The following is a 17,002-nucleotide window of genomic DNA, read 5'->3' as shown; positions in this document are numbered from 1 at the left end:
TTATTCATTACTATTTAATCGATGAAATTGACTTAACCATTCGATTCACATCATCTATTATAATGAATCTAGAGCTTTGAATCGATTGTTTTGATCAACTACATCAAAAGAACTACTAAACCCTAGTTTTATTCAACGATACTAAAAACGAAAGTTCTAAGTTACTGTAGCATTGCCATAAACGGAAATCCTAACCTTCAAATTAGGCGTTTTGATTATGGGAAATTGTAGATGAATTGCTCGTAAAGGTATTGTAGCCGACGTCTTTCTGAACATTTTGGCATGTCGCCTGAGCTCCGACTAATCGCCGATCGCTCCAAAGATTGTCAATTACATTCTCAGTCGACGAAATTCCAAATATGTCTGCAGCATCCTTCAGGTTTCTGCGAGTGACACCAAGGTTCTCATATTTTTCACGATGTGCACTTGAGTACAATCCTGCAACAGTACTCTTCTTCTTCTCTGCATTGCCTGAATCGATCTTGAGCCCATCTCCGGCGGCCAGTTTCAGACCGGACTGCATGAACTTCATTTTAAACACTTTTAAGAATATTTTTTGCAGCAATTCTTTCTAAAATAGCTCCATGATTTTCATTCTTTCTCTTTTCAAGCTTTACTTTGACTATATTATTTTTCTTCTTCCCCTTCTGCTCAATCTTAGCATTCAATAGGCTTTCACAACATTTTGGATTGCTGGCCTCACGAAACAAGGCTCAACAGTTTTGCCATCCCTAAAAATAGCCAGGATCGGATTTAGACTTTAGAAACCCATCCGTACAAAATTTAACGAACACTGAAAAGTGAAATCTAGTTCCTAAACAAGGAATTTAAAAGGCTAAACATATTCCTATCGTAATATGTACGTAGCATTTACATATTGGGATAATTTCAGAGTAACAAACTAATTTAAGCTAAAGGAGAAGTGATCAAGGGAACAATCCTAGAGGTAAACCTAAAACTTCACACAATTCATTAAACCGTAAAAAGTGAAATTCTAGCGGTGAAAACTGAAGCTTGTACTGAAAGTCCGAAACTGATTAGTGACACGACAAAAGTAGAGGCACGTGTACAAAAAATGGTAACCATGCACATTAGAGGGGTTAAAAAATGACTAAAATGCGTCTAATTTATAAATATTCTGATCATTTCAGGGGTATTAATTAAGTCATTCCACCCCTTCCAGACTAACCCCGTTCAACCATAAAAAGTGAAATTCTAGCCGTGAAACTGAAAACTGAAGCTTGCACTGAAATTGAGGAGTAGTATATATGTACTCTACAGTATGGCTAAAGAGGTATATTGATCTATACTCCAAGATAGGGACAACTTTTGGACGTGTAAGTAAGAAAATCTTTATGAAATGGGCCAGTTAGTGTATTATCCCATTACTTTGTCATAAGATAGCTTTTAGTGCAAAATTGCATAATATGATCGATCTCATAAATTTCATGAGCAAGGTTTTGTGAGTGAAGCTCCTGTAGATAGTGGCGGAATCAGGATCTGAAGGCAGTGAGTTCAAGATTAAATCTTGAATTTGGACATTAAAGAGTTGATAATATTCAAGTCCGCCCCAAACTTTTTAGGAAAAAATTGAACTCAAATTTATCAAAATTCAATTAATAATTAAATTTCATAAAACTTAATTATAAAACCTCTGTGTACGGATCGAGGTTATACAAGTACTACGTACTAATACTTTCTCATACAAAAATAAATTAAGATTCATATTTGTTTATGAAAATCAAGTTCCATAAATAAATAAATAACATGTAACAGGATCCACTACTTAAACATTGCCCGCCAATGACGTAGCATCACAATATATACTTGACCTTAATTCTGTTCCAGTTGTAGATATATCTACTCCAGGAAAATAATTTATACATGTGTAGAAAATGAATTTTTATGTAGATTACCATTTCCAACATTCCATATGATAGAGGGGATCTAATGTCAATATTGCCTTTAGGTTTTTTAGTTGCACCCACACCTATGATGAATGATTTTAAAACTTGCAGAAAAATAAATACTACAATTTTCTAGCAACATTATCTTACTCCCAAACTCCATCATTCAATATATACATGATACATATAAATTCTTTGGATCTATAAGAACTGGAAAAAGAAGAGAAGGGTTTCCGATGTTCAGAATCAATCATTCGTATGAACTACTCTATACGTTAATTTAGTTCCGGATGCATGTTGATTGCGTTACTTAGGTTTGGTGTTACGGTATATATATAGAGAGAGAGAGTTGGAAATAGTATATGATCAACACTTGTATAACTGATTTGAAAATATAAATCTCCAAACATAATTAATGCCGATCTATGATAAATATATATATAATATTTATATATATATTGATAACAATATCTGAATCTATTAATGGCCTTTATCGAGCATTCAGAGTTAATCATAACTTAATGGCCTAGAGCATACTAATTGCCGCTAAACATAATCATCATCTCCATTCTAAATCCAAAAACAGATTTTATTATATGAAAATGACAGCAATAAGAAACAACAACAACGAAATAATTAACACTAGCTGAAAATTGCCCAAGTTAATCATAACTTAAGCTGATCACTGTACCTTGCCGCTTTCATCACTTGTTCAACATTGCTACCGTGATTCTTTAATATCCTCCACGAACTCCTGATTGATCCTACAATGGAGTCTTCCTAGGCCTTCCCCTCTTCCGCTGCCACTTTAATTTGGTGCATCACTCCGTTATCAGGAGTCAGCTGCTGTTGTGGCCGTGGCTGAGGAGGAGACCGAGGCTGAGGCGGTGGTGCATGTTGCGGGCCGTCGCCAAAAACAGAAGGCATCCAGTTCGGCAAGCCTGAAGCCGCTGCTGCAGCAGCCTTCTTCCCTGCTTCACCACCGCTCTCAAACCCTAATGGAAAAAAACCCCAACAGCAATAATACGCTCCTTCCCTGGAACGATCCACGGAAGTGACTGTATCACCAGGGCGTCAAACGCTTTCCGACCTTTGTTACACCTCATGCAACAATTCTCATAAACCCTAGGGTACTCGCACAAAAGGTAACAGTAAGGACACAGAGTCCAAAACGTCGACAATATGGCATCGGAACCTGTCGAAAATATGGCATCAGAACCTGTCACGGGCAATTTCGATGAATTGGATAAATTGACCTTGTTGAAGAGGTTGTGCTCCTTATCGTAAAGCGATTTCTTCGACACGTCACCTAAGACTACCCATGCATCAGCGACAAACTTGAAGGCTTGATCGACGAATGCGAATTTGTTTTTGTCCGGGTGAAGTAGAAGTGCCAACCTCTGGTACTGTTTCTTGATGAAATCCTGGTCATCGGATCTGCGTTCGAGCTGGATGTTGAATTTGTTGTAGAGATGAAGAACAGAGGAGAAGAAGAAAAATTAGGGATTTGGACATTTGAAAAGAGGGATAACCGTTGCATAAAACAAAGAAGAAGGAAATATCAAAAACGCTGCCGTTTTGATCAAGCTTCAGTCCATCCTTGCTGAAGATCAAGACGACGTCGTTGCACTGACTGATTGGGCCGAGCCTTTCACTACGGCCCAATTACTTTCTTCAGCCCATCTGCCTTTCTTCAACACAAAGACAACTTTCTTCATCAGCAAGACACAATGTTTTGTTGTCTCCTCCACTTGCATTGACCTCTGATTTTTTCGGCAGCCTGCAGAAGAATCACAATCAACACTTTCTTGTTTATGTGCATAGATATCAGACAACAAAGTTTTAATTTAATGATTATTAGCTTAATTGTTCCCTAAATTGCTTGTATAAATACACTACTAGATCATCTTGTAATTCCTAAGTAAAGTTAATAAGAAAAATTGAATTTCTCTCATCATCTCTTCATCAAATTCATTATGGTATCCAGAGCCAATTAAGAGAGCTCAGTTTTACATATTAACTTCACCTCATATCAACTTTCAAATTCAAAACCAAACATCACAACTTTCACTTCTTAAAAATGACTATAGATTCAGAAATCTCTAGCTCACACCAAACCACTCAAATGTCACCATCCTCTGACTTCTACCTACATCCTAGCGAAACCTCAACTCAAGCACTGGTTTCACCCCTCCTAGACAACAATAACTATCATACCTGGTCTAACTCCATGACCACGGCTCTCAGGTCAGTGTTAAATTTAACTTTGTCAATGACAAAATTCAGAAACCACAGGAAGATGATCAAACCTTCTCTGATTGGGACAAATGCAACATCACTGTCTCTTGCTGGTTAATGAATTATGTCTCTCCTTCAATCAGGCCATCCATTTCTAGATTTAAAACTGCTCATGCTATGTGGAATGACCTACGAGCAAGGTTTTCCAAGACAGATTTTTCCAGGATATCTGATATCCAGGAAGAAATCTACATGCTCAAACAAGGTGATCTCAACATATCTGACTACTATACAAAAATGAGGGCTCTATGGGATGAGTTTGATGATCTAGCATGAGTGTCCGAGCAGTAGAAAACTCTCTTTTATGCTTTGGTGGAGATGAATCTGAGATTGTAATGTCTAAACTAAAACTTGTGTGCATAAATTTGTCTCTGTACAGTGTTTTTCGTCAGTTCATCTGTTCGTTCAATTATCTGCTCTTCTATACTTTAGTGAAGTTAAATATATGTAATTGTAATGTATGTAATCAAAACCTATGTTTATAAATGTTTCTATTTGCAGTATATATTAAGCTAATTAAAAGATTATTGGAGTTTGTTATATTTGCATCGATTTTTGTCTATTTCTGTGTTCGCTGTTATTGTTTCTGTGACCCTGGTGGAGATGTCTGTTACGCTTGATAAGATAGCAAACGTATGCTAATATTCTTTAGTGTTCTTCAGATCCCTAGTGAAGAGCTGTCAGACGGGCAATAAATTGAGGGTGTAAGATGGGATTATGTGAGTTGTCTTTTTAATTTTTTCTAAATGCACACATATTGGTTAGTAGCACAGGCATGTGGTAGTGTATGCTGAGTAAGCTTAGTTAATGACCTACAGCTGTTGTAGTTGTCTCTGGGTAAGACATGTATTTGTAGGGTTAAATTAACGTAAGACCTCATTGTTTGTTGAGTTGCACACGTATGAGAACTTGATGACTAAGCTTGACGGATGTTGTGCCCGTGTCCTATAAGCTGCTGTCAAATTTTGGGACCCCCTTCGTTTTTTATAATACATTTGAGGACTGAAATGTAAACAACTTAAAAATATCGAATTGCAATTTGCAAGAGCGACTACGCGAGTATCCAAAGTTTGCTAAGATTTTCCTCAAATATGAGGACCTTTATTTGTGGAATTTGAAACTTCAGGATTAAACAGATAAGTACAAGTACAAGTGGATCTCCTTAAAAAAAGAAACAGATGTCAATAGAGAATCTCTGGATTCCTTTTTTTCCCAATAGAAACCGTATGAAAGAAGTAACTCATGTGGATGTTGTTAAGTCAAACTGCCGTGAGTGTACACAGGTTCCAGAGTCACACCTATTTTCACGCTTGAGTTTGGGAGTTGGCTATTTTCGTCAAAACCAGTATACTGAAGATTCGATTCTTTCTTGCGATACAAGTCTTCTTTGGAAACCTAGTAATTGAGAATTCCTTGCTATTACCGATCTTATTTGATTCTATATGGATTTCCTATTGTGAAAAGGATTCCTAAATTAATTCCTAAGAAAGAGGAAGTCAAGGATTCTCTTAGGATTCAATCCTATTCTAAAAGGGATTGTTTTTCCTATTCTATGAAGAAGTCTTATTCTCCAAGGTTGTAGGTTTTCTATATAAGAAGTCGAAGACTCTACAAATATGAGACACAGATCACACACATATACACAAGTCTTACAAGCCTTCCGCGCGTCATCTGATTTGCCGTCGACATTCTGTTGCAATCTTTGCAGTCAACGTTGCTGACTTGTTTGGAGAAGACGTTTTGTTCTACACCTTTGTTCACGATCGTTTGACCTTGTGTGTCCGTGAACGTTTTAGGGTGAGTATACTTAAATCGAGCACTATTTCAACTATTTACAGAGTTATGAATTAAAGTGCAAAATTTGGTAGCACTTGTAATCTGTTAGGAGATTGCAAGAAAGTCCTTGTCCGTTTGATAAGACAATCGATCCTTGTAGTCTAGTTGAGAGATTGCAAGAGAGTCCTTGTCTGTTTTGATAAGGCAATTAGTATAGACGAAGAATCCACTTAGTGAAATAGGAAGTAGATTATATATTTGCGAATTGTAATCCGTGTACTATCCTTTTGTTGCAAGAATAGTGGAATGCCGTTTATTACTGGGCGAGGCCCCGCAGAGTAGGGTAATCCGAACTGTGTGAACATATCGCGTGTTATTTACTTTCTGTGCTGCTTTTATTATATTGTGTTAACCTGCTACCGTTAGCATACCTGCGATAATCTATCGATAAGCGTCAGAATACAATCTCTGATGTGAACTAAGTTTTTTCTATAGAAAAAAATGAAGTTTAGTACTGTAGTTTTTCCTCAGGTAAGAATCGACGGATCACAATACATGCTTCATTGTGCAACCTTCATCTTCTATTATGCCTGAATGTTCACAATCAAAACAAGTCAATCTTGTACAACAAGCAGTAGTGGTGTGGCAGTAGAAGTGACGCCAACGAACAAAGAAAGCAAAAGTAGGCAAATGGGGCAAAACATCTTCCGAGGCAGAAACTTTCACCAGGAGCTTTTCTCAATGAAAAATGACAAATATTGTGCCTACATACAATTAAATAAAAATACAGGCATTTCACGTTTTCAATTCGCTTACAACTAAAATTAAATACAACCAAGAACTCTAGCTAATACAAGTAAACTTCTTAAGGTGGTATCCAGCTTTAGGCTGCTCTCTCATGGAGTAGCCAAGTACTATCCTTTCATCAAACCTTTCTAATTTATTCAATGACAGAGCTTTAAGTTTGGCATTTTTCTTCTGGAAATATGTTGAACGCTATGTCCACAGGTGAGATCAATCGGAGGCACAAAGACAAGTTCAGACACAAACTTTTGTGACCGGGATGATTCAAATTCAGTGAAATGAAGACAAAAACTAGACTAGCTTATCACCAAAGTAAAGTAATACAGAACAGTGTTTTAAAAAGAAAGTGACGATTTTCATGTAAGATATCGATAGAAATAGTCGACTTAAAGCTAGATTACTCGATAAATCCTCGAGAAACACATTTGTCTGATCGATTTATGCAGTAAAGTAGCAGAAAGACTGATTTTTGCCGTTGAACAGGAAAGAAAAAATAACTGTAGAAATAAAGATAGTCTCAAACTTGCCGATTTTTCTCATTAGAAGCAAATAGTTCTTACAAACGATCTTAAATACTGCTGCAATTGATAAAACCCTAGTGTGATCAACTAATCGGGCCACTACAGGTGCCTTTTTTCCATTGGTTCCTACACTATGAGCTGCCATTGGCTCAACTATAAACAGAAAATCAGAGAAATACAAATAAATACTACTAGTAGTCTTGGATAATACCGGAAACTAAGGAAATCTAAATGAACTTTCACAGCCATTAGAATGCCATGAACAGCTCAGTTACATGGAAACCAAGTGAGCATACCACATGTCGATGAGTCACACTTGGTGTGTGCCTACATTAAATCAAACAGCTACACAAGGACTATTCTAACACTTAGACAACTGATTAAGACTTAAACAAGAAATCCCTAAATTAGCTAAACTACAGTAGAACCCTAAAAGTTGAAACAAAGAGACTTACTAAATTGAAGACATCATCTAACGCGCCCTGAGCTTGCGATCAAAACCCCTCAATTGAATCATTTTTCCAGATTGATGTTGTCCTTTAATTGCTTCCTGAAATGCAGAGAATGCTTTTCCGTCATCGCACAAGCCCTAAATCTTTCGATTCAAGATTGGTTTGGTTCTTGTTTCCTTGAACAGTTCGGTTCAATTGTTCAATGTTCCCATTGATCTCTTGACCGTTTCCGTCAATTGGATTGATTTTTCTCAAGTTTCCTCTAGATGATTGGCTCTAAACCTCAATGTCACCATTGATTATTCGTCCAATTGCGTCAATTTCATGTATATTTCCTGTTGGCACAATTAAGACCGAGTCAATCACGTTTCCGTCGATTGCTCGATCCTATCTGTCAATTACATTGTTTAGTTTCAAGTTTCCTTGAACCTTTCCGTCAATAGCTTGATTATTTCCGACCGGGACAATTTTTAAGATTGAATCAATCCCGTTTCCAGCGATTGTCCTACCTTTTCCGTCAAATACTTTGTTTTGGTCCAAGCTTCCTTGAACCGTTCCGTCAACTGCTTGAGTTTGTATTTTCTAGTCCAAAGATTTTATCCGCTTCCCAACTAGGTCCCTGATTTCTTGACTATGTTTATTTGCCTCCTCAATCACACAGATTTCAAATCGAGAGACATTTTCTCTGTGAGCCAACTAGGTCCTTCAACTCCTCCTCAATTAAAGCTGCACTAGATAAAGAATCTCCTAGCTTTTCCAGCATTCACCAACTCTCTTCTTAGAACACATTTCTTCTTTCTTACCTTGCTTCTTCTTCCTTGCAATTGAAGCCATCAAATTCTCCACTGCTTCCAAGGTTGCAGAGTTTGTAAAACAACTATACTCTACAAAATATTCATTTTTCAAACAGAAGTTTAAAAATAAATAAATTAATTAAATAGACACTCTAACTTATGACAACAACCTGAATAAATTACATATTCCTACTGTCAGAAGATGTAGAAAATTAAATTCCTACAAGTTTTCATTTAGACAGCGGCTATAGCGCCTTCTCTGCCTCATCATTCTTCCTTAGGAATTCAACATCCTAGCCCACCAATCACCATCAGAACTGATGTCTTGCAGTGCAAGTCTGGTCAACTTGAAGAAAAAGAAATCGACAGAACCTTTATATCATTAATTGCTTTAATTGACTTTCAAAAAGATCAATTGCTTTAGTTGTGAATATTACACATGTAACGCAGAACCTAGTGGCTACAAAAATCTTTCATGATCAAATATATATAGTGCATATTGGCCTAATTTGAAGGCTCCTTGTACGATACTACATATCATCATGCCCACCAATTCTATCTACAGGTCAATAATTATCTGGGTCCCCATCCCAGCCCTCACTATTAGTTTGCATTGCAATTTTCAGATAGATCTCCTCCAAACCCACCGTTGGGTTGCTGTAATATTCATGATCAAGTTAACTGCCACGTAGCAATGATATTTCCCACATCAGATCAGTGACAGATGGGCGCAAAACGTCATCATTAATTAGCCTAAGGTCTGACTCAGTCCTCTGGACCTCACTACAATATGGATGATATTTAATATCAACACCTTCATCTCCAAGGCATTGGAATCGTTGACTTGTGGAGCAAGATATCTTTGACTTGTTTTCTGAGGTGGCTTGGAAGACATGTTTCCCTTGATTTGTTGATGGAAATGTCTTTGGAGAGTATTGCCGGATGTCTTATATCAGCTGAGGGTGATCAGGAGTTTGGAACCAGTTAGGATTAATTGACATGGCGGTCGATCTGGACTTAATTGATAGGAATTTGCAGAAAATGAACGTCTTAAATAATTTATCTTCCGTATATACCACATAGCTTGAATTATTGAGGCAATTTGTAATTGTTGGTCTGTTCAGTGACCGAGAAACCATTGGTGTCTCAAAAAAATGGTTCGACCTAAATAAATAGTTCTCGAACATTGCTGTCGACGGCTTGTTAAATCCATTTGTCAATACGTACTGGACGACCAATCAAGCTTAATCAACTCCATCCGATGGTTAAACTTGCATATATATACCTAACTAGTGCTCCTTGAAGGCTAGAAGAATATGTTCTAAACCCTTCAGAGTTGATGCCTCTACCTTTTTGTTCATTAGAACCATTTCCTGGCAGCAAGATTGAGCCTGAAATATGCAGATTAGGTCCTTCCATCATCTCAACTGGCTCCATATTTCCATTTATATTGCAAAAGAAAAAGTTCGTCAGCCTTCTATTAGGACGAGGATCATCTGGCCCAGAAGTTAAAACTAATGTGTGACCTTCGTCTACTGCTTTCTCTTTGACATCAATCACAGATGACTTGTCTTCCAGGCATAGAGAATTTACCTTTCGAAATGCCAAACTCCCACATTTCTTACTCACGTTCTTCAAGGCAACAAGCACTGGCAAATCTGAAAAGACGTAGCTGATCTGCTTCATCCAAACCAATGGGTTGACTATATATGAATTTGCCTTGAGAAATGATAAAGTCCTTGACAGATGTTTTACATGGAAGTTTCCTACTGCCCCTGAATGAATGGGCAACCGAAGAAAGTAGTTCATCTAATATCTGTTGAGGTTTTCCACCACAAGTCGTCGACAGCTTTTAGTAGACTTCCTCAGAGATATGAGCCTTTTCCAAAAAAACATTATAGATGCTTCTGTAATTGTTTGCTGGTTCTAAGCATTCATAATCAGCAATCTTTGTGTATATCCAAATAATTGGGCAACCTTCTTCATACCCTGATATACCCCAAGACTCAATCCGACCAAAGCCTTCATAACTAACACCTTTATCATTTTCGTCATCATTAGTTTCTTCCAAAGGCAAGATTATGTCTGAAATAAAATATCCACAGCTTCAAGCTTCTCCACGAGCTGCAAATTTCCATTTGTCTCATGAAATGTGCATTCTCAGCTACGCAAGCAACATTCACCGATTGTACTTCTGAGTAATTCAAAAGAAAATTGGATCATATTGGATCACCAATCAACATACCATTCACAACCAGCTGAGGTGTAATAAATAAAAGATGTTTGTGTAATTACAATGATTTCAAATTTTCAAGCAAGGCTAACAATATGAAAGAAAGCACACTATTAGAGTCACAGAGTTCAATGAAAACGTGAAAATGGTTAACCACACCATTGATATTGGACACAAAAAATAACCTCAAGTCACTGCAAAGGACTTGAACTATGCTGAAATGATTAGAGTTTAGTGACAAAGATTTCCAGGTTTAAATGAAATTTATTTCAACGAAATATTTACAATTTTTTTTAGCAGATTACCCTGTTTAAGCTTAAACGGATAGTTCAACAATAAGCAACTCTGGTTGCGAATATGTAGTCTTGAGAAAAGGATAATGTATGTCCAGATAGAAATTGGAATCTGCATGTAAGTCATAAATTTGAAACAAATGTTGTCATTAACATCAAAAACTTAAGAGCCCATTGATGGTTATTAGTTCATACAAGCTGGTCGAAACAGAGACTTGAAGACATACTATTTGATTGATCTGTTATCTGAATTATATAGTTTCAAAAGGAACTAAATCCAGAACGTAAGACCTAAAACATCTAGAAAAACCGAAACCCTTGTCAACATATATTCATAATAGACATTTTAAGAAAACTTCTACTAGGTAACGGTACATGGCCTTCTCTCAGGACTTCTCTATTTGAACAAAATGACTATCAAAGTCTTCACTAAATGAACTAGTAAATGTAGCATATATGTGCGAAGACACGAGGAAATTGCTAAGCATTAACGTAAATAAGGGATGTAAACAATACTTAGTCAGTTTCTTAAATACAAGATTATATATCTCATGTGGATGTCATGTGCTTTATGTTTCTCCAAATTCTTCTCGTCATCTTTAGTAACTCATTATTTATCTTTACCATTTCTTGTTTCTGCTCTTTCATTTCTTCCTTTTCATTAGTACTCTCCTCATTTTCTTTCGTGTTAATAAACTCGACTAGACTTTGAAGTGCGACATCTGGGTTGTCATTTTTCATAAGATGTTGAGCTACTTCTGCTGGCGTAACTTTCACTCTTTGAATGAGATCTTCAATGGAACTAAAAAGGTCATGGTTTTTTATCCCCAAGTAACTCGTCACAAGCTTCCTGAAAACTGATGGACTGGAATGTCCCATGTAAACATGAACATCCATTCTTCCTGGTCGTAACAAAGCTGGGTCCAATTTCTCCTTATGATTTGTTGTAAAAATTATTATCCTTTCGTCTCCACAGCTTGACCATAGACCATCAATGAAATTAAGCAAGCCTGACAGAGTTGCCTGCAATATTTAACCGATTAATTGGCATAAAAAAATCAACTTTCGTTCGTTTTTTACATGTAATAGTAAAATATGAAAATTGATCGTATAAAAATAGGTTTAAAAAATTGTTGATACATGAGAGGTCATGGGAAGCGGAATTTGAGTGGGTAGATATTATTATATTAGACATTTTAAAAGAAAAAAAAATCCTAAAATAGAGACAATTCGACAATACAATTTTTCATTTGGAACAAATCAATTTAATTGTTTATAAGGTTAAAGGATTTACCCCAGGATCGGAAGAGCGTCGTTTGCGATGATCATTTCTATCATCTTCATTTTCATTATCAATATCACTATGATAATCATCTTGTTGTTGTTGTTGTCTATGTGACTTGCTACGATCATGTGAGATTTTAGTACTACAATCAATATCTTCGATAAGCAAAATGGACTTGTTTGTAGTAGAAGTAAGTAACCTCCTTAAATCAGAATCATCTTTAACACTTTGCATCTGAAGATCATATATATCATATCTCAGATAATTCGCAATCGCTGCGACGAGCGAAGATTTCCCTGTCCCGGGAGGTCCATATAACAAATACCCTCTTTTCCATGCCCTTCCAACACTCTCAAAGAACTCTTTCCTTTTCACAAACAAATCGAGATCCTCCATTATAGACTTCTTTAGATCTGGCTCCATAGCTAGGGTTTCAAAAGTTGATGGATGTTTGAACATAGTTGGTTGCCAGCAGTTTTCTTCTTTATCATATGTAAGAATATGAAGCATTTCCCTCTTGTTCAAAATTTTCTCAGCAGTTTCCAATATATGTGGAATGTATTTCTCCATTAATATCTCTCTTGATTTCTTATTACACGTCAGCTCGAAAGACCTTCTTTTACTATATCCATATTCTCTTCTGACTTCCTTTGACCGAAGAATCCAGCTGACTTTGATTCCTTCAAACTGATCTTTCACCTCTATATCGACCGGAATGGCTATTTTCGGTTGACTTTTGAAGTCATGGAAGTCATTAGACCCAATCGAGTAGCTATTGGTGGTTGGACCGATTCGAGTCGGGAGATAGGCCTGAACCGCAATAAACATTTTGTTGTCGACGGCTTGCCATCTCTCTTCAACGACGAAAGTGAAGCTGGTGAAGTAATACGAAAGCAGGACAAAGAATTTGGAGAATTTTGTGGTCAGGTAATTTCTAACCGGTTCAGGAATCGTTTCGCTTAGGATCATGATAACGGCGGAAATGGATGCATACACAGAGAAGACGGTGGAAATGGACGGAAAGCCGTTAAACATGACTGTGTTGCTATTCTTGCTTTCTCTTTCTTGTTAGGATATTGTGGATCGGAAAGAATTTCGAGGGATATATATAGGAACAGTGGAAGCCCTGAATTAAACTTGTGAGTGATCATGATGAATCCTTAATTAACTTAGTTAATTAACTTTAAGGAAGTTTCTAAGCTTTTAGTTAATGGATTGACAATTCTAGTGTGAACCAGTAACCAATAATGCGGCCAACTTTATTGCCGACAAAAAAAGAAGCTGTCGATAATTTGAACACATGTTTTTGCTTTTGTTTTTATCGTCTACGCTTAGGATGTATGTATCCGACTATAGCAACTCTTTGGTATAATTTTTTCGTAATAATTCTCCGACGAGTTGAATCGTGGTTAATATTTTTTATAATATGATTTTATTTAATTTGGAGAACTATCGATTTTATATAGAAATTTTTGGTAAATTGATTCGATTTTACTTGACCTATTATTAATAGAAGTATTCCCTTCTTTATAAAAAAAAAAAAGGGTAATTGTTTGTGTTGAATTTAAGTGTAGTTCGTGGACGAAGATGTCAAAAATTATGTTCATAGAAAATTATTTTTATATAGTTTCCATTTTTCAAAAAATTTAAACAAATATTACCATTCAAACAAAATAAGTCTATACTTATGTTGCTTTTACTCTGTTGAGTTGTTAACTAAACAAAATGTATATTTAGAGTTCAACAAGAAATTAGTATTTAGTTCATAAACCTGTAAGTTAAGTTTAATAATTAGCATACAACAACATATCTTTTGAGTAATTTTGTAATGGATTATAAAAATGATTGTAAACTATAAACTATACATCATTATGCACATGAGTAAAGGATAAAAAAAATATAATGAGATGAATTAAAGCATAAAGTACGTAGTAGAACTATTTTTATTCTATTTTATCAAAAAAAAAACTATTTTTTATTCGCACGAGTATTTTGTCGTATTAATTAATTATCGTAAAACATCGAGAATTCCAGATTACTTGGTTATCACGGAACACGTTTTAACAAATGACATAAAGTGATCGGCAAAACAGCTAAAAAGATACTGCCATGTAAACAAGCTTCCTGAAAATTGATGGAATGCAATTTCCCATGTTAACGTGAACATCCATTCTTCCTGGTCGCAACGAAGCGGGGTCCAATTTCTCCTTATGATTTGTTGTGAAAATTGTAACCCATCCGACCCACAACTTGACCATATATAATTCGTCGATGATCTAAACAATCATGACCAATGGCAGATCTAGAAATTTTAATTAGTGGGAGCATAGTCGGGACGGATCATGGACCATGGTATAGACATCTCGATCTATATTATAGTCACACTGCAAGACTTTTTATCTAATATATTATTTGAGTTCGGCAAACTCGATAAAATTAGTAAGTTACACAAAAAGTTTTTAAAGCTTTTTTTTTATATACATAAAGTTTTTAAAGCTTTGAACATCTATAAATTATCAAAATTACTCTTTACATAGCTCCATATTTATATTTTGATAGTATTAGATGAATTTTTACTAAGCATTTCATTTTCTATTTAAATTTTGAATGTTTTTTTTTGATAGAAATATTTTATTTCATTTCATTAATAAAAAGATTAATACAGCAGAGATCGAATTTCGACAATTATACATGAAGTTTTCGGGAGGGATCCAAATCGTTGTTGAAAAATGACAAAGAACATGCAAAGATTCTTGACTAAAACCCTCTTGTCCCCATACGAAGACAAAAAATCATGGCTATCCTCAACGTCCATAAATTGTCGCAAACATGATTATCCAACTAGTTGATATTGTCACAGTTGACAAACCTAAAACAACTAAGCGTTAACCCGAAGATAGTTATAACCGAAATTTAGGAGAATTTTAAGGTAATGAAAATAACTAATATCAATGTTGACATTATCACAGTCGATAGACCTAGATCAATACGATTTTCATGGATATTAACTATAATCACAACGGCGAAACAAAATTCGCTAAATTAAGGAAGCGACAAAGAAACTACTACCACCAACCCAACTCAAAACCAAACAGTGAGGCCCGAAATTTAAGCCCAAAAGATTAGGCCCAAGAAGACTTAGGCCCAACTTGGGCCCAAACTTAAGCCAACCACTTGAAACCTAAATGCACAGTAGAGAAGAGGAGGTGGCAGCAATCAACCAGCTGCTGGCGGTGGCTCCGACGAGGGCACCATTTCAACAAGGAGAGACGATTTGGTGAGGAGGAGCAACACCACACACTGCCGCCAAAGGGAGGACTGTCGAGAGAGAGAGAGAAGAACCAGAGAGAGGAGGCTTTGATCTAGAGAGAGAAGAAGGATGGAGCGCCACACTAGAGAACAGAGAAACAGACGAAGGCAACACTAGAGACGACGACAAAGGCAACAAACCGAGCCAAAGCAACGACGGCGACGAAGAGGAAACGACGGGTAGCCAACGGGACGAGGAGACACGGCGATAAGAAGGTGCGTCGGTCGGAGGAAATTACAAATTAATTTTTTTTTTAAATTAGGTGAACTTTTGACCGGAAAAATGACGGGAGGTGAACATTTGTAGTTGGACCGGAAACGGCGTTTCCGGTCCAACTAATTAAGCAGGGTAATTAAGGGTTAAGAAAGACCGGATTTCGGATTTCCGGTCAACGAGTTGACCGGGTTTGCCGAATCCGGTTTTCAATTTTTTTTGGCAGTTGGCAGAAAATTTTTTTTGTCAAAACGGGAGGAAGGTTCACTATCGCCGGAAACACAATTCACTCATCAGAAAACTCAATAATTTCTCTCTGTCTCCACTTCGCTTCTATCTAAAAAAATTCCGAAAATTTTGAAAAACTTATATGACATAGAATAGGCAGTAAGGATCATCTTTCGTCAAAGGAGCATACCGATCGGACTTCGTTTTACCGGTGAGTCAAGCTCGAGTCAAGAGTAAGTCGAGACCGAGTCAACCGATTTCCGGCGAGTTTGACCAGAAATCGACATCCTAAAGCTTCCTCCAACACCAACAATCACAAAGCAATCGAATTCCGTCCGAATTCTACAATCTCCGAAACTTTGAAGGTAAAATTAACCTCCAATTCATGTGTTTTTAAGCTTAATTTTTACGTAGAAATAATCGTGAGACAACGTAGATTAACATATATGTGAATCGGACAAACCCCCAAATTTTCCGACGAACCCTAATTTTATTTTTCAAAATTAAACGATAACGGAGCCGAGTTAGGGAAATTAGAGGTTATATTCGTGATCGTGAGGTCGAGAGGAGTGGATCGGTACCTGGATTGTGGCCGGAAACGGCCGGAATCGCCGGAACGGAGGTTGGGCAGCGAGACGGACGGCGTCGGGGAGAGAGAAGGTCGGGAGGTTGAAGATGAAGTTTGGACCAGGAACCGGGTCGCCGGTTTAATCCAAAACCGGAAACCGGACACCCGGTTTTAATTAAAACCGGTTTCGGCACTACCGGTTTTAATTAAAACCGGGTGTCCGGTTTCCGGTTTTGGATTAAACCGGCGACCCGGTTCTCGGTCCAAACTTCTGAACCGGTTTTTAAAAAACTGTTAACCGGACCGGTTTTAAATAATTC

General features: G+C 36.8%; 1 protein-coding gene and 1 pseudogene across 1 annotated transcript; both read right to left on the bottom strand.

Moving 5' to 3' along the window:
• Window positions 1-2,687: 2,687 nt before the first annotated feature.
• Window positions 2,688-3,664, bottom strand: LOC139883413 (uncharacterized; annotated as a pseudogene).
• Window positions 3,665-10,404: 6,740 nt separating this feature from the next.
• On the bottom strand, window positions 10,405-13,398 carry LOC139883412 (AAA-ATPase At1g43910-like). The gene is made up of 5 exons (XM_071867591.1): window positions 12,373-13,398; window positions 11,703-12,101; window positions 11,274-11,324; window positions 11,091-11,190; window positions 10,405-10,637 (listed from the first exon to the last, which is right to left on the bottom strand). The coding sequence occupies exons 1-5, from the start codon at window positions 13,396-13,398 to the stop codon at window positions 10,405-10,407; spliced, it is 1,809 nt and encodes a 602-aa protein (XP_071723692.1).
• Window positions 13,399-17,002: the final 3,604 nt, after the last annotated feature.

Source organism: Rutidosis leptorrhynchoides, unplaced genomic scaffold, assembly GCF_046630445.1.
Source record: "Rutidosis leptorrhynchoides isolate AG116_Rl617_1_P2 unplaced genomic scaffold, CSIRO_AGI_Rlap_v1 contig393, whole genome shotgun sequence".
Classification (NCBI taxonomy): domain Eukaryota; kingdom Viridiplantae; phylum Streptophyta; class Magnoliopsida; order Asterales; family Asteraceae; genus Rutidosis; species Rutidosis leptorrhynchoides.
The sequence above is the reverse complement of the archived record's forward strand: the minus strand, read 5'-3'. Positions and strand labels throughout refer to the sequence as shown.